Below are 19,067 nucleotides of genomic sequence, written 5' to 3' on the forward strand. Positions count from 1 at the left end.
AGGGTAGAGGTAGAGGTAGGGTAGAGGTATAGTAGAGGTAGAGGTAGAGGTAGAGGTAGAGGTATAGTAGAGGTAGAGGTAGAGGTAGAGGTATAGTAGAGGTAGAGGTAGAGGTAGAGGTAGAGGTATAGTAGAGGTAGAGGTAGAGGTAGAGGTAGAGTAGAGGTATAGTAGAGGTAGAGGTGAGGTATAGTAGAGTAGAGGTATAGTAGAGTAGAGGTAGAGGTAGAGTAGAGGTATAGTAGAGGTAGGTAGAGGTAGAGTAGAAGTAGAGGTAGAGGTAGAGTAGAGGTGGAGTAGAGGTAGAGGTAGAGGTAGAGGTAGAGTAGAGGTAGAGTAGAGGTAGAGGTAGAGGTATAGTAGAGGTAGAGGTAGTCAGTTATTCAGTCAGATGTTTACCTGTCGTCTTTCTCGTAGATGTTGAGTCCCAGGGCATCTACCCCCAGCCACAGCTCTGTCCCCTTCCTGTTCTTAATGTCAAAGAAGTTGACTCCATACATCTCCAAGTCCTGGGCGATCTTTAGATACTCCAGCATAGCATCCTCCCTGTTCACAAAGCATCAATGGAATCCTAACTGTGATTGGTGGAAAAGGTCTGAATCCTAACTGTAATTGGTAGAAAAGGCCTGAATCCTAACTGTAATTGGTAGAAAAGGCCTGAATCCTAACTGTAATTGGTGGAAAAGGTCTGAATCCTAACTGTGATTGGTGGAAAAGGCCTGAATCCTAGCTGTGATTGGTGGAAAAGGTCTGAATCCTAGCTGTAATGGTGGAAAAGGCCTGAATCCCAGCTGTGATTGGTGGAAAAGGTCTGAATCCTAACTGTGATTGGTGGAAAAGGCCTGAATCCTAGCTGTGATTGGTGGAAAAGGTCTGAATCCTAGCTGTAATGGTGGAAAAGGTCTGAATCCTAACTGTGATTGGTGGAAAAGGCCTGAATCCTAGCTGTAATTGGTGGAAAAGGTCTGAATCCTAACTGTGATTGGTGGAAAAGGTCTGAATCCTAACTGTGATTGGTGGAAAAGGTCTGAATCCTAACTGTAATTGGTGGAAAAAGTCTGAATCCTAACTGTGATTGGTGGAAAAGGTCTGAATCCTAACTGTGATTGGTGGAAAAGGTCTGAATCCTAACTGTAATTGGTGGAAAAGGCCTGAATCCTAACTGTAATTGGTGGAAAAGGTCTGAATCCTAACTGTAATGGTGGAAAAGGCCTGAATCCTAACTGTAATTGGTGGAAAAGGCATGAATCCTAACTGTAATTGGTGGAAAAGGTCTGAATCCTAACTGTGATTGGTGGAAAAGGCCTGAATCCTAACTGTGATTGGTGGAAAAGGTCTGAATCCTAACTGTGATTGGTGGAAAAGGCCTGAATCCTAACTGTGATTGGTGGAAAAGGTCTGAATCCTAACTGTGATTGGTGGAAAAGGTCTGAATCCTAACTGTAATTGGTGGAAAAGGTCTGAATCCTAACTGTGATTGGGGTAAAAGGTCTGAATCCTAACTGTGATTGGTGTAAAAGGCATGAATCCTAACTGTGATTGGTGGAAAAGGTCTGAATCATAACTGTAATTGGTGTAAAAGGCCTGAATCCTAACTGTGATTGGTGGAAAAGGTCTGAATCATAACTGTGATTGGTGGAAAAGGCATGAATCCTAACTGTGATTGGTGGAAAAGGTCTGAATCCTAACTGTGATTGGTGGAAAAGGCCTGAATCCTAACTGTAATGGTGGAAAAGGCATGAATCCTAACTGTGATTGGTGGAAAAGGTCTGAATCCTAACTTTGATTGGTGGAAAAGGCCTGAATCCTAACTGTGATTGGTGGAAAAGGTCTGAATCCTAACTGTGATTGGTGGAAAAGGTCTGAATCCTAACTGTGATTGGTTGAAAAGGTCTGAATCCTAACTGTGATTGGTGGAAAAGGTCTGAATCCTAACTGTGATTGGTGGAAAAGGCCTGAATCCTAACTGTGATTGGTGGAAAAGGTCTGAATCCTAACTGTAATTGGTGGAAAAGGTCTGAATCCTAACTGTGATTGGTGGAAAAGGTCTGAATCCTAACAGTAATTGGTGTAAAAGGCATGAATCCTAACTGTGATTGGTGGAAAAGGTCTGAATCATAACTGTAATTGGTGTAAAAGGCCTGAATCCTAACTGTGATTGGTGGAAAAGGTCTGAATCCTAACTGTGATTGGTGGAAAAGGCCTGAATCCTAACTGTAATGGTGGAAAAGGCATGAATCCTAACTGTGATTGGTGGAAAAGGTCTGAATCCTAACTTTGATTGGTGGAAAAGGCCTGAATCCTAACTGTGATTGGTGGAAAAGGTCTGAATCCTAACTGTGATTGGTGGAAAAGGTCTGAATCCTAACTGTGATTGGTTGAAAAGGTCTGAATCCTAACTGTGATTGGTGGAAAAGGTCTGAATCCTAACTGTGATTGGTGGAAAAGGTCTGAATCCTAACTGTGATTGGTGGAAAAGGTCTGAATCCTAACTGTGATTGGTGGAAAAGGTCTGAATCCTAACTGTGATTGGTGGAAAAGGTCTGAATCCTAACTGTAATTGGTGGAAAAGGTCTGAATCCTAACTGTGATTGGTGGAAAAGGTCTGAATCCTAACTGAAATTGGTGGAAAAGGTCTGAATCCTAACTGTAATTGGTGGAAAAGGTCTGAATCCTAACTGTGATTGGTGGAAAAGGCCTGAATCCTAACTGTAATTGGTGGAAAAGGTCTGAATCATAACTGTGATTGGTGGAAAAGGTCTGAATCCTAACTGTGATTGGTGGAAAAGGCATGAATCCTAACTGTAATTGGTGGAAAAGGCATGAATCCTAACTGTGATTGGTGGAAAAGGTCTGAATCCTAACTGTAATTGGTGGAAAAGGTCTGAATCCTAACTGTAATTGGTGGAAAAGGTCTGAATCCTAACTGTGATTGGTGGAAAAGGCCTGAATCCTAACTGTGACTGGTGGAAAAGGCATGAATCCTAACTGTAATTGGTGGAAAAGGTCTGAATCATAACTGTGATTGGTGGAAAAGGTTTGAATCCTAACTGTAATTGGTGGAAAAGGTCTGAATCCTAACTGTAATTGGTGGAAAAGGTCTGAATCCTAACTGTGATTGGTGGAAAAGGCCTGAATCCTAACTGTAATTGGTGGAAAAGGTCTGAATCCTAACTGTGATTGGTGGAAAAGGCATGAATCCTAACTGTAATTGGTGTAAAAGGTCTGAATCCTAACTGTGATTGGTGGAAAAGGCATGAATCCTAACTGTAATTGGTGGAAAAGGTCTGAATCCTAACTGTGATTGGTGGAAAAGGCCTGAATCCTAACTGTGATTGGTGGAAAAGGCATGAATCCTAACTGTGATTGGTGGAAAAGGTCTGAATCCTAACTGTAATTGGTGTAAAAGGCCTGAATCCTAACTGTGATTGGTGGAAAAGGCATGAATCCTAACTGTAATTGGTGGAAAAGGTCTGAATCCTAACTGTAATTGGTGGAAAAGGTCTGAATCCTAACTGTGATTGGTGGAAAAGGCATGAATCCTAACTGTAATTGGTGGAAAAGGTCTGAATCCTAACTGTAATTGGTGTAAAAGGCATGAATCCTAACTGTGATTGGTGGAAAAGGTCTGAATCCTAACTGTAATTGGTGTAAAAGGCCTGAATCCTAACTGTGATTGGTGGAAAAGGTCTGAATCCTAACTGTGATTGGTGGAAAAGGCCTGAATCCTAACTGTAATTGGTGGAAAAGGTCTGAATCCTAACTGTGATTGGTGGAAAAGGCCTGAATCCTAACTGTAATTGGTGTAAAAGGTCTGAATCCTAACTGTAATTGGTGTAAAAGGCCTGAATCCTAACTGTGATTGGTGGAAAAGGCCTGAATCCTAACTGTAATTGGTGGAAAAGGTCTGAATCCTAACTGTAATTGGTGGAAAAGGTCTGAATCCTAACTGTGATTAGTGGAAAAGGTCTGAATCCTAACTGTGATTGGTGGAAAAGGTCTGAATCCTAACTGTAATTGGTGGAAAGGTCTGAATCCTAACTGTGATTGGTAGAAAAGGCCTGAATCCTAACTGTGATTAGTGGAAAAGGCATGAATCCTAACTGTAATTGGTGGAAAAGGTCTGAATCCTAGCTGTAGAGGTTAGCAGTACATACAGTACTCAACATCTATATGCTTCTAGGACATATACACCTATACAGTAGAACACTATTTCACTAGTTTGTGTGTATATATATACACTCACTTGAGCATAGCTCTGTGTTCCTCGTGCCAGGTCTGGATCCGCTGCTCCCACTGTTCTTTAGACAGCTTGTGTTGATCCAGCACTCTGAGAGAAGAAGAAGGAGAAGACAGAGGAGAAGAGTGACTTTATTGGTCCATTTTCTTTTTAGTCAGGAAATGTGTCTTCTGTTTATCACCTCTGAAAGACACACTAACACACACACAGTGCCTTCGGAAACTATTCAGACCCTTTGACTTTTTCCACATTTTTTAAATGAATAAAAAAAGATCCTCATCAATCTACACAAAGCCCCATAATGACATCACAAAACCCCATAATGACATCACAAAACCCCATAATGACATCACAAAACCCCATAATGACATCACAAAATCCCATAATGACATCACAATACCCCATAATGACGTCACAATACCCCATAATGACGTCACAATACCCCATAATGACATCACAATACCCCATAATGACGTCACAATACCCCATACTGACGTCACAATACCCCATAATGACGTCACAATACCCCATAACGACATCACAATACCCCATAATGATGTCACAATATCCCATAATGACATCACAATATGCCATGATGACATCACAATACCCCATAATGACATCACAATACCCCATAATGACATCACAATACCCCATAATGACGTCACAATATCCCATAATGACATCACAATACCCCATAATGACATCACAATACCCCATAATGACGTCACAATACCCCATAATGACGTCGCAATACCCCATAATGACGTCACAATACCCCATAATGACATCACGCTACCCCATAATGACATCACGCTACCCCAAAATGACATCACAATACTCCATAATGACATCACAATACCCCATAATGACATCACAACACCCCATAATTACAAAGTGAAGACAGGCTTTTAGAAATTTTGGGTAATGTATTATATATGCCTTATTTCCATAAGTATTCAGACACTTTGCTATGAGAAATTGAGCTCAGGTGCATCCTGTTTCCAATGATCATCCTTGAGATGTTTCTATTTGATTGGAGTCCACCTTTAGTAACTTCAATTGATTGGACATGATTTGTAAAGGCACACACCTGTCTATATAAGGTCCCACAGTTGACAGTGCATGTCAGAGAAAAAAACCAAGCCATGAGGTCAAAGGAAATGTCCGTAGAGATCCGAGATAGGATTGGGTTGAAACAGAGATCTAGGGAAGGCTAACAAAACATTTCTGCAGCATTGAAGGTCAAAGAACACAGTGGCCTCCATCATTCTTAAATGGAAGAAATTTGGAACCACCGAGACTAGTCCTAGAGCTGGCCGCCCGGCCAAACTGAGCAATCGTGGGAGAACGGCCTTGGTCAGGGAGGTGACCAAGAACCCGATTGTCACTCTGACAGAGCTCTAGAGTTCCTCTGTGGAGATGGCAGAACCTTCCAGAAGAACAACCAACTCTACAGTACCCCACCAATCAAGCCTTCATTTTAGAGTGGCCAGACGGAAGCCACTCCTCAGTAAAAGGCACATGACAGCCCGCTTGGAGTTTGCCAAAAGGCACCTAAAGGACTCTGACCATGAGAAACAAGATTCTCTGGTCTGATGAAACCAAGATTGAACTCTTTGGCCTGAATGCAAAGCGTCACGTCTGGAGGAAACCTGGCACCATCCCTACGGTGAAGCATGGTGGTGGCAGCATCATGCTGTGGGGATGTTTTTCAGCGGCAGGGACTGGGAGACTAGTCAGGATCGAGGGAAAGATGAACGGAGCAAAGTACAGAGAAATCCTTGATGAAAACCTGTTCCAGAGCGCTCAGGACCTCACACTGGGGCGAAGGTTCACCTTCCAATAGGAAAACGTCCCTAAGCACACAGCCAAGACAACACAGGAGTGGCCTCGGGAAAACAAGTAGTGATGAAGTCAATGAAAAAAATCATTAAAGTAGTTGGCAATATCAGTGGGTTTTGTGATGAATGAGCCATCTGATTCATTGAATGAGTTTGCCTTTTTTCCCCCAAATGTCATTGAAGGTGCTCCAAAGCTTTTTACTATCATTCTTTATATCATTCATCTTTGTTTCATAGTATAGTTTATTTTTATTTAGTTTAGTCACATGATTTCTTAAATTTGCAGTACGTTTGCCAATCGGTTGTACAGCCAGACTTAATTGCCATACCTTTTGCATCAACCATACAATTTTTCAATTCCTCATCAATCCACAGGGATGTAACCATTTTTACAGTCATTTTCTTAATGGGTGCGTGTTTATTAGTAACTGGGATAAGCAATTACATAAATGTGTCTTGTAAAGCGTCTGGTTGCTCCTCATTACACACCACAGACCAGCAAATATTATTTACATCAACAACATAGGAATCACTACAAAAGTTATTGTATGACCTCTTATACACTATATTAGGCCCAGCCTTTGGAAACTTTGGTTTTCCTAGATATGGCTACTATATTATGATCACTACAGCCGGCGGATCTGGTGTAACGTCTCTCGTCAGAAGGCATGGGCCAAAGCGCAGCGTGGTAAGTGTTCATGATATTTTATTTCTCAAAAAACACTTGAACAAAATAACAAAGTGAAACACCGAAAACAGTTCTGTCAGGTGAAACAGAAAATAACATCCCACAAAACACAGGAGGGAAAAAGGCTGCCTAAGTATGATTCCCAATCAGAGACAACGATAGACAGCTGCCTCTGATTGGGAACCATACTCGGACAAACACAAAGAAATAGAAAACATAGAAATAAAGAAACTAGAATGCCCACCCTAGTCACACCCTGGCCTAACCAACATAGAGAATAAAAGCCTCTCTATGGCCAGGGCGTGACATCTGGATACTGCTTTACAGCAGATTTCTGCTGCGTTAGTAAAGATGTGATCAATACATGTTGATGATTTATTTCCTGTGCTGTTTGTAAATATCCTGGTAGGTTGACTGATAACCTGAACCAGGTTGCAGGCACTGGTTACAGTTTAAAGCTTTATCTTGAGTGGGCAGCTTGATGAGAGCCAGTCAATAGTTAAATCACCCAGAAAATATACTTCTCTGTTGATATCACATACTGTAGGTTTGTGTAAACATGCACACCTACCTCAAGCACATCTTACTGTAATATAACACCTACCTCAAGCACATCTTACTGTAATATAACACCTTACCTCAAGCACAGACAGCATGTCATAAATATAACACACCATACACCTGTTGCTTATGATGCTAATTTTGCCATAAAATAATAGGAAGTGAGAACATTTGAGTTTGAAGTTGGGGTCTTGGTATTATATATATATTAGATATATGGGTATTAATTCTGCTGTGAACAAGTCATACAGCCATCATCTGGAGGTTCATTCACCCCCTCCTCCATCTGGAGGTTCATCCACCCCCACCATCTGGAGGTTCATCCAACCCCTTCTCCATCTGGAGGTTCATCCACCCCCTCCTCCATCTGGAGGTTCATCCACCCTCTGCTCCCTCTGGAGGTTCATCCACCCCCTCCTCCATCTGGAGGTTCATCCACCCCCTTCTCCATCTGGAAGGTTCATCCACCCTCTGCTCCCTCTGGAGGTTCATCCACCCCTCCTCCATCTGGAGGTTCATCCACCCCCTTCTCCATCTGGAGGTTCATCCACCCCCTTCTCCATCTGGAGGTTCATCCACCCCCTCCTCCATCTGGAGGTTCATCCACCCCCTCCTCCATCTGGAGGTTCATCCACCCCCTCCTCCATCTGGAAGTTCATCCACCCCCTCCTCCATCTGGAGGTTCATCCACCCCCTGCTCCATCTGGAAGTTCATCCACCCCTTCTTCCATCTGGAGGTTCATCCACCCCCTCCTCCATCTGGAGGTTCATCCACCCCTCCTCCCTCTGGAGGTTCATCCACCCCCTCCTCCATCTGGAGGTTCATCCACCCCTCCTCCATCTGGAGGTTCATCCACCCTCTGCTCCCTCTGGAGGTTCATCCACCCTTCCTCCATCTGGAGGTTCATCCACCCCTCCTCCATCTGGAGGTTCATCCACCCCCTGCTCCATCTGGAGGTTCATCCACCCCCTCCTCCATCTGGAGGTTCATCCACCCTCTGCTCCCTCTGGAGGTTCATCCACCCCTCCTCCATCTGGAGGTTCATCCACCCCCTCCTCCATCTGGAGGTTCATCCACCCCATCCTCCATCTGGAGGTTCATCCACCCCCTGCTCCATCTGGAGGTTCATCCACCCCCTGCTCCATCTGGAGGTTCATCCACCCCCTCCTCCATCTGGAGGTTCATCCACCCCCTGCTCCATCTGGAGGTTCATCCACCCCCTCCTCCATCTGGAAGTTCATCCACCCCCTCCTCCATCTGGAGGTTCATCCACCCCCTCCTCCATCTGGAGTTCATCCACCCCCTCCTCCATCTGGAGGTTCATCCACCCCCTTCTCCATCTGGAGGTTCCTCCACCCCCTGCTCCATCTGGAGGTTCATCCACCCCCTCCTCCATCTGGAGGTTCATCCACCCCCTCCTCCATCTGGAGGTTCATCCACCCCCTCCTCCACACTGACTCACCTCTTGGGCAGCAGGCGTTCATTGGCCAGGTAACCATTCTGGTGTGTCTCCTTATTGAAGTCTCCAAACTTGGCCTGTACAGAGTAGGAGGCCAGCAGAACAGCAGACTCTGGAGGGCAGTACACCTCATCAGTTATGATGCCCTCCTTCACCTGGAGGTGGGAGACAAACGTCTGGATCATGTGGGGGAGGGGGGTCTGTGTGTGTGTGTGTGTGTGTGTGTGTGTGTGTGTGTGTGTGTGTGTGTGTGTGTGTGTGTGTGTGTGTGTGTGTGTGTGTGTGTGTGTTACCTGCAGGAAGAACAGTTTCTGGGTGCTCTCCTGGATCAGCTCCTCAGCCACGTCCTCTGGGTAGAACTTGGCCCGGAAACGGAACTGGAGAGGAACCTCTTTCTTTACTTCCTGGGCTATCACCTGGGGGGGTGGGGGGGGGGGCGAGGAGGGGGAGAGGAGAGGGGAGAGGGGAGGAGAGGGAGACAGGAGAGGAGAGGAGAGAGGAAAGGGGAGGAGAGAAGAGGATGGGAAAGGAGGGGAGAGAGGATGAGAGGGGAGGAGGAGAAGGGACAATGGGGGGGCAGGGAGGGTGGGTGTGGTTATGACATGAGTAACCCCCATGTCAGTGGTATTCAACGCCAGGGGAAACAGCAGTGGGGTTGCCAAAACATGTATTTATGAATTTATATTAGGAATAAAATACAAAGAGTACAGATGAATGTTTGGGACAATATACACACGTTTTTGAGAGAGATCATTTGAAAAATAAATTCTTATTGAGTAAATGTATTGGATTTTTTTTGTTGCAATGAATTGAAGGTTATTTGTTGATTAGTAAAGCTTAAACCGAGTTCATTCACCCATTGGGTCACCCAAGCTGCATAAGACAAATACATGTATTCACCAGTGGTAGTATATACTATACACCCCAATTTGGGTAGAGTATCCTCCTCCTCTCTAAACATTACATCCTTATTGCTAGGCAGGAAGTTAAGTGATACGGGCAACAAACTGTTCCTTCTCCCTTAATGTGACCTGACCTCGACCCCCTTCCTCACTAAACCACATCTCTCCACCATTATCAGTGCCTGCAACCATGTGATCGTCTTTCCTTCACTCGGTACATTCCCAGCTTAACTGCCTCCACCATATACCTTCCTCCTACAGATACCCATTAACTTCTGGTGTGGAAACCAGACTATGGCTCCCCCTCATGTCTCTAGTATAACTGATGATTAACAATATTTAAAGTTTAGAAATCCGAACCCATCAATGTAAAAATTGAAATTTAGAGATTTTAAAGTTGTGTCATTAGATTTGGAGTTGGGGTCGGGTTAAATTCTTAGGGAAACAAATGGGGTCGCGAGAAATTCTGACGGAAACAAATGGGGTCGCCATGAATTCTGACGGAAACAAATGGGGTCGCCATGAATTCTGACGGAAACAAATGGGGTCGCCATGAATTCTGACGGAAACTAATGGGGTCGCCATGAATTCTGACGGAAACAAATGGGGTCGACCATGAATTCTGACGGAAACTAATGGGGTCGCCATGAATTCTGACGGAAACTAATGGGGTCGCCATGAATTCTGAAGGAAACTAATGGGGTCGCCATGAATTCTGACGGAGACAAATGGGGTCCCTGTCTGAAAAAGTTTGAATACCACTGCCCTACACAATAAATCAGCGGTAGGTTTCATTGCTATGTCTAGAATGGAATAAATAAGAGCCGTAGTGTTTGAAACCATTCCATTCAAATAAACACGATTTGTGGCCTTAGGGCAGTTCCTAACATTACAGTGTACTTCTACAGTACATAACTGTGAGCTATGTATGTCAGATGGCACTACGTATCAACCGCTTTGTGTTGATTTATGATTTAGGTGTCACTGTGCAGCTTAAAGTGTAGCCATCATAATTCAGATAGGAAGAGGGTAAAGTCAAAGAGCAGTGATTCGGATTCCAACCCATGCCGACTCAGACACACACACCTGTAACCGCTGGATCACACACACCTGTAACCGCTGGATCACACACACCTGTAACCGCTGGATCACACAGACCTGTAACCGCTGGATCACACATACCTGTAACCGCTGGATCACACATACCTGTAACCGCTGGATCACACACACCTGTAACCGCTGGATCACACACACCTGTAACCGCTGGATCACACACACCTGTAACCGCTGGATCACACAGACCTGTAACCGCTGGATCACACATACCTGTAACCGCTGGATCACACATACCTGTAACCGCTGGATCACACACACCTGTAACCGCTGGATCACACACACCTGTAACCGCTGGATCACACAGACCTGTAACCGCTGGATCACACAGACCTGTAACCGCTGGATCACACAGACCTGTAACCGCTGGATCACACAGACCTGTAACCGCTGGATCACACAGACCTGTAACCGCTGGATCACACAGACCTGTAACCGCTGGATCACACAGACCTGTAACCGCTGGATCACACATACCTGTAACCGCTGGATCACACAGACCTGTAACCGCTGGATCACACATACCTGTAACCGCTGGATCACACATACCTGTAACCGCTGGATCATACACACCTGTAACCGCTGGATCACATATACCAACTTACTTTTTTATCAAACTTCAGCCATGTTTGGAACCCTTTGGTGTTAACGAACAGCAGGCCGAAGTACCAGAGCTCCCGCAGACCGACCGTTCTGGACACCTGGAGAAAACAGAGGAGACGGAGAGAGAAACTAAAGAAACGTTTTACACTGGAGAGACGTGACACTGACAAATATAGATTTTTTTAGAAAACCTTGTTCACCTTTTCCTACAACATGGTCATTATAATGAGATGGGATAGTTAGTGAGGGTTAGGGTTAGTTAGTGAGGGAGTGTGTGTCTGTGTGAGAGAGACTTAGTTAGTTAGTTAGTTAGTGAGGGAGGGAGTGTGTGTGTGTGTGTGTGTGTGTGAGAGACTTAGTTAGTTAGCTAGTTAGTTAGTTAGTTAGTTAGTTAGTTAGTTAGTGAGTTACCGAGGAGGTGTGTGTGAGAGAGACTTAGTTAGTTAGCTAGTTAGTTAGTGTGTGTGTGTGTGTGTGTGTGTGTGTGTGTGTGTGTGTGTGTGTGTGTGTGTGTGTGTGTGTGTGTGTGTGTGTGAGAGACTTAGTTAGTTAGTTAGTTAGTTAGCTAGTTAGTTAGTTAGTGAGGGAGGGAGGGAATGTGTGTGAGAGAGACTTAGTTAGTTAGTTAGCTAGTTAGTTAGTGAGGGAGAGTGTGTGAGAGAGAGACTTAGTTAGTTAGCTAGTTAGTTAGTGAGGGAGTGTGTGTGAGAGAGAGAGTTAGTTAGTTAGTGAGGGAGTATGTGTGAGAGAGACTTAGTTAGTTAGCTAGTTAGTTAGTGAGGGAGTGTGTGTGAGAGAGAGAGTTAGTTAGTTAGTGAGGGAGTATGTGTGAGAGAGACTTAGTTAGTTAGCTAGTTAGTTAGTGAGGGAGTGTATGTGTGAGAGAGACTTAGTTAGTTAGCTAGTTAGTTAGTGAGGGAGTGTGTGTGAGAGAGAGACTTAGTTAGTTAGCTAGTTAGTTAGTGAGGGAGTGTGTGTGAGAGAGAGTTAGTTAGTTAGTGAGGGAGTATGTGTGAGAGAGACTTAGTTAGTTAGCTAGTTAGTTAGTGAGGGAGTGTGTGTGAGAGAGACTTAGTTAGTTAGCTAGTTAGTTAGTGAGGGAGTGTGTGTGAGAGTTAGTTAGTGAATGTGACCTGACCTGTTCGAACAGCTGTTTGCCGGTGATGCTGGGAAGAATGGAAAACTCCAGCTCAGCATCCATGGTGGTGACCCGGACATTGACCTGGACATTTAGAATCACAACCTCCTTTATTCACCAGCTACAGTTCCATGTTACCAGGAATTGTGACCTGATCAAGCAGTGCTGACATCGCCTTGAATGACACAGAAACGACTTGTCTGTAGGTACAAGCTTTCTTCTCCCAATATACTCTGTTGAATGATTAAAACCCTTTACAACTTCAAAAGGTTTTGTGCAACTCAGTGACTTGAAGTTACTTTGAGGTGATTTGGGGATAAGGTTCATCGAGGTTTAGGTCATTCATTCTCTCATAGTTGATTTAGTCAGCCGACGTTAGTTAATAGTGACTGTAGCTGTGTATACAGAGACAGAATGTAGATCGCAATCTACTCTAGTCCATACACCTACTTTCAAGGTAAGGAAACATAAAAAATGTCATTGTTTAAGGTGAACTATACCTTTGAGGTGCTGCTGTGAAGTCATTTCCTCATAAACCATCTCTAATTGCTAACTACTATCTCAGTAGACTTTGGACTAGCAGGGCCTGCAAGGTTAACATAACAAAACATTCGACGCTTGCCAAAGTACAGATGTCTCTCTCAAGAATAACATGAACCTCAACGTATAGGGGTGGGCAAGTTTTACGAGGTGGTAGAAGCCAAATATGCCCCTACACTGAGGGACTGCCCTTACACTGTTACTGAGGGACTGCCCTTAATCTGCTACTGAGGGACTACCCTTAATCTGTTACTGAGGGACTACCCTTAATCTGTTAATGAGGCACTACCCTTACACTGTTACTGAGGGACAACCCTTACACTGTTACTGAGACACTACCCTTACACTGTTAATGAGGCACTACCCTTACACTGTTACTGAGGGACTACCCTTACACTGTTACTGAGGCACTACCCTTACACTGTTACTGAGGGACTACCCTTACACTGTTACTGAGGGACTACCCTTACACTGTTACTGAGGCACTACCCTTACCCTGTTACTGAGGGACTACCCTTACACTGTTACTGAGGCACTACCCTTACACTGTTACTGAGGCACTACCCTTACACTGTTACTGAGACACTACCCTTACACTGTTACTGAGACACTACCCTTACACTATTACTGAGGGACTACCCTTACACTGTTACTGAGACACTACCCTTACACTGTTACTGAGGCACTACCCTTACACTGTTACTGAGGGACTACCCTTACACTGTTACTGAGGGACTACCCTTACACTGTTACTGAGGGACTACCCTTACACTGTTACTGAGGGACTGCCCTTAATCTGTTACTGAGGGACTACCCTTACACTGTTACTGAGGGACTACCCTTACACTGTTACTGAGGGACTACCCTTACACTGTTACTGAGGGACTACCCTTACACTGTTACTGAGGGACTACCCTTACACTGTTACTGAGGGACTACCCTTACACTGTTACTGAGGGACTACCCTTACACTGTTACTGAGGGACTACCCTTACACTGTTCCTGAGACACTACCCTTACACTGTTACTGAGGTACTACCCTTACACTGTTACTGAGGCACTACCCTTACACTGTTACTGAGACACTACCCTTACACTATTACCGAGGGACTACCCTTACACTGTTACTGAGTCACTGTAAGGGTAGTCCCTCAGTAACAGTGTAAGGGTAGTCCCTCGGTAACAGTGTAAGGGTAGTGTCTCAGTAACAGTGTAAGGGTAGTGTCTCAGTAACAGTGTATGGGTAGTGCCTCAGTAACAGTGTAAGGGTAGTCCCTCAGTAACAGTGTTGTTACCGAGGGACTACCCTTATACTGTTACTGAGGGACTACCCTTACACTGCTACTGAGGGACTACCCTTACACTGTTACTGAGGCACTACCCTTACACTGTTACTGAGACACTACCCTTACACTGTTACTGAGGGACTACCCTTACACTGTTACTGAGGCACTACCCTTACACTGTTACCGAGACACTACCCTTACACTGTTACTGAGGGACTACCCTTACACTGTTACTGAGGGACTACCCTTAATCTGTTCCTGAGGGACTACCCTTACACTGTTACTGAGGGACTACCCTTACACTGTTACTGAGGGACTACCCTTACACTGTTACCGAGACACTACCCTTACACTGTTACTGAGGGACTACCCTTACACTGTTACCGAGGGACTACCCTTACACTGTTACCGAGGGACTACCCTTACACTGTTACTGAGGGACTACCCTTACACTGTTACCGAGACACTACCCTTACACTGTTACTGAGGGACTACCCTTACACTGTTACTGAGGGACTACCCTTACACTGTTACTGAGGGACTACCCTTACACTGTTACTGAGACACTACCCTTACACTGTTACTGAGACACTACCCTTACACTGTTACTGAGGGACTACCCTTACACTGTTACCAAGGGACTACCCTTACACTGTTACTGAGGGACTACCCTTACACTGTTACTGAGACACTACCCTTACACTGTTACTGAGGGACTACCCTTACACTGTTACTGAGACACTACCCTTACACTGTTACTGAGGAGGGATAGACAGATATCACTATCACTTCAAGCTGCAATATTTAACTTTTTGGGCACTCCAACCAAATTCACATAGAAATGTGTGTTATAGATCTGTCATTCTCATTGAAAGCCAGTCTAAGAAGCGGTAGATCTGTTCTATGTGTTATAGATCTGTCATTCTCATTGAAAGCCAGTCTAAGAAGCGGTAGATCTGTTCTATGTGTTATAGATCTGTCATTCTCATTGAAAGCCAGTCTAAGAAGCGGTAGATCTGTTCTGTGTGTTATGGATCTGTCATTCTCATTGAAAGCCAGTCTACGAAGCGGTAGATCTGTTCTATGTGTTATAGATCTGTCATTCTCATTGAAAGCCAGTCTAAGAAGCGGTAGATCTGTTCTATGTGAGTTATAGATCTGTCATTCTCATTGAAAGCCAGTCTAAGAAGCTATAGATCTGTTCTACGTACTCTATTTCTATGCTTCCCGTTCTTAAATTTCGTTTTTGCGTATTTTACTCTTGGTTTTGTACACCAGCTTCAAACAGCTGAAAATACAATATTTTGAGGTAAAATATATTTCACAGCGGTTTATAAATAAGCAAAGAGTATGAAAAAGAATGGGTATTGCAACAGACTGCTTCTTCAAAACAGACCAGATATCATAATCAGATTTAACAGAATCCTTCTTCAATACAGACCAGATATCATAATCAGATTGAACAGACTGCTTCTTCAATACAGACCAGATATCATAATCAGATTGAACAGACTGCTTCTTCAATACAGACCAGATATCATAATTCGATTTTCTGCCATGGAAAACTATTGTAGCCAGAGAGATTGTGCATTGTTGAAAAGATGTCTTGCCTATTTTCAGCCAAGACATCTTTTACGGTACAGTGCTTTCGGAAAGTATTCAGACCCCTTGACTTTTTCCAAATTTTGTAACGTTACAGCCTCAGCAATCTACACACAAAACCCCATAATGATGAAGCAAAAACTGTTTTTTAGAATTTTTTGCAAATTTATTAAAAATAAAAAACAGAAACACCTTAGTTACATTCAGACCCTTTGCTATGAGACTCGAAATTGAGCTCAGGTGCATCCTGTTTCCATTGATTATCCTTGAGAGGTTTCTACAATTTGATTGGAGTCCACCTGTGGTAAATTCAATTGATTGGACATGATTTGGAAAGGCACACACCTGTCTATATAAGGTCCCACAAGTTGACAGTGCATGTCAGAGCAAAAACCAAGCCATGAGGTCGAAGGAATTGTTCCTAGAGCTCCGAGACACGATTCTGTCGAGGCACAGATCTGGGGAAGGGCACCAAAACATTTCTGCAGCATTGAAGGTACCCAAGAACACAGTAGCCTCCATCATTCTTAAATGGAAGACATTTGGAACCACCAAGACTCTTCCTAGAGCTGGCTGCCCGACCAAACAGAGAAATCGTGGGAGAACGGCCTTGGTCAGGGAGGTGACCAAGAACCCGATTGTCACTCTGACAGAGCTCTAGAGTTCCTCTGTGGAGATGGCAGAACCTTCCAGAAGAACAACCAACTCTACAGTACCCCACCAATCAAGCCTTCATGGTAGAGTGGCCAGACGGAAGCCACTCCTCAGTAAAAGGCACATGACAGCCCGCTTGGAGTTTGCCAAAAGGCACCTAAAGACTCTCAGACCATGAGAAACATGATTCTCTGGTCTGATGAAACCAAGATTGAAATCTTTGGCCTGAATGCTAAGCGTCAAGTCTGGAAGAAACCTGGCACCATCCCTACGGTGAAGCATGGTGGTGGCATCATCATGCTGTGGGGATATTTTTCAGCAGCAGGGACTGGGAGACTAGTCAGGATCGAGGCAAAGAAGAATGGAGCAAAGTACAGAGAGATCCTTGATGAAAACCTGCTCAGGACCTTAGACTGGGGTGAAGGTTCACCTTCCAACAGGACAACGACCCTAAGCACACAGACAAGACAACACAGAAGGGGCTTCGGGACAAGTCTCTGAATGAGTGGCCCAGCCAGAGCCCAGACTTTAACCTGATCGAACATCTCTGGAGAGACCTGAAAATAGCTGTGCAGCAACGCCCCCCATCCAACCTGACAGAGCTTGAGAGGATCTGCAGAGAAGAATGGGAGAAACTCCCCAAATACAGGTGTGCCAAGCTTGTAGCGTCATACCCAAGAAGACTCAAGGCTGTAATCGCTGCCAAAGGTGCTTCAACAAAGTACTGAGTAAAGGGTCTGAATACTTATGTAAATGTGATATTTCATTTTATTTATTTTTAAAATAAATTATCAAACATTTCTAAAATCCTGTTATTGCTTTGTCATTATGTGGTATTGTGTGCAGATTGATGAAGGGGAAAAACGATTTAATCCATTTTAAAATAAGGCTGTAACCTACCAAAATGTGCAAAAAGTCAAGGGGTCTGAATACTTTCCGAGGGCACTGTATATAATATATGGCATTGATATGATACAGATGCTGCATCTTAATTTGATCATGTTTCAAGTCTGACATTTAAAAGGTGAAATTACAAACTTTAGAAGTATTTTAAACCTTGCATACCACTACAAGTTTGCATTTCCTGCATGGTAGGAACATGTCTGCAACAACAGTGCTATCAAATTAAGATATGTCATCTGTACATAAAGAGGTGCAGGGCCAGGCAATAGAGCAACACACAGAACAGTACTTTTGTACCACAATCTCTCTCTCTCTCTCTCTCTCTCTCTCTCTCATAACTGTTCCCTGAACCTTGACAGAGAATTGAAGCGTTGGCTTTCTGCTGTGTTACACAACCTCTTTATAAACTTACCCTCCAAACACGCCCCAGCGCCATAAAGATAAACCCATCTGAAATTGTGCAACACCTGGAACGTTGGCCTGCACCACCTACATGTTTCCTAACACATCACCGATATATACATGCTGTTCTTTATTAGTCTGATCATATCTGACCATTTAACAGCTCTACGTTTCCTAGCAAGTCACCATATACTCACTATGAGCATACTGTATATGGGCTCGATCTATATGGTACACCTTCTATGCTACACTTTCTATGCTACACTTTCTAGTCAGGCACAACAACAAAAAATATTATTTCATTGATCAAGAAGATTTGGGATTAGAGATGAGATTCCAATCCTCCCTGGGTAACCCTAGGTCTCATCTCCCTGGGTAACCCTAGGTCTCATCTCCCTGGGTAACCCTAGGTCTCATCTCCCCTCCCTGGGTAACCCTAGTAACCCTAGGTCTCATCTCCCTGGGTAACCCTAGGTCTCATCTCTCTGGGTAACCCTAGGTCTCATCTCCCTGGGTAACCCTAGGTCTCATCTCCCTGGGTAACCCTAGGTCTCATCTCCCCTCCCTGGGTAACCCTAGGTCTCATCTCCCTGGGTAACCCTAGGTCTCATCTCCCTGGGTAACCCTAGGTCTCATCTCCCTGGGTAACCCTAGGTCTCATCTCCCTGGGTAACCCTAGGTCTCATCTCCCTGGGTAACCCTAGGTCTCATCTCCCTGGGTAACCCTAGGTCTCATCTCCCTGGGTAACCCTAGGCCTCATCTCCCCTCCCTGGGTAACCCTAGGTCTCATCTCCCTGGGTAACCCTAGGTCTCATCTCCCTGGGTAACCCTAGGTCTCATCTCCCTGGGTAACCCTAGGTCTCATCTCCCTGGGTAACCCTAGGTCTCATCTCCCCTCCCTGGGTAACCCTAGGTCTCATCTCCCCTCCCTGGGTAACCCTAGGTCTCATCTCCCTGGGTAACCCTAGTAACCCTAGGTCTCATCTCCCTGGGTAACCCTAGGTCTCATCTCCCCTCCCTGGGTAACCCTAGGTCTCATCTCCCTGGGTAACCCTAGTAACCCTAGGTCTCATCTCCCTGGGTAACCCTAGTAACCCTAGGTCTCATCTCCCTGGGTAACCCTAGGTCTC

General features: G+C 44.6%; 1 protein-coding gene across 1 annotated transcript in view; it reads right to left on the reverse strand.

Annotated features, from left to right (window-relative positions):
- LOC120035911 (ezrin-like) overlaps positions 1 to 19,067 on the reverse strand; it is a 36,653-nt gene that overhangs the window by 15,036 nt on the left and 2,550 nt on the right. The window contains exons 2-7 of the mRNA XM_038982378.1: positions 12,550 to 12,633; positions 11,414 to 11,509; positions 9,087 to 9,209; positions 8,797 to 8,948; positions 4,247 to 4,330; positions 400 to 546 (exon numbers count right to left, since the gene is read on the reverse strand). Coding sequence (XP_038838306.1) covers positions 400 to 546; positions 4,247 to 4,330; positions 8,797 to 8,948; positions 9,087 to 9,209; positions 11,414 to 11,509; positions 12,550 to 12,633 — 686 coding nt within the window. The remainder of the gene's footprint in view (positions 1 to 399; positions 547 to 4,246; positions 4,331 to 8,796; positions 8,949 to 9,086; positions 9,210 to 11,413; positions 11,510 to 12,549; positions 12,634 to 19,067) is intronic.

The sequence above is a fragment of the Salvelinus namaycush genome, unplaced genomic scaffold, assembly GCF_016432855.1.
Source record: "Salvelinus namaycush isolate Seneca unplaced genomic scaffold, SaNama_1.0 Scaffold115, whole genome shotgun sequence".
Classification (NCBI taxonomy): domain Eukaryota; kingdom Metazoa; phylum Chordata; class Actinopteri; order Salmoniformes; family Salmonidae; genus Salvelinus; species Salvelinus namaycush.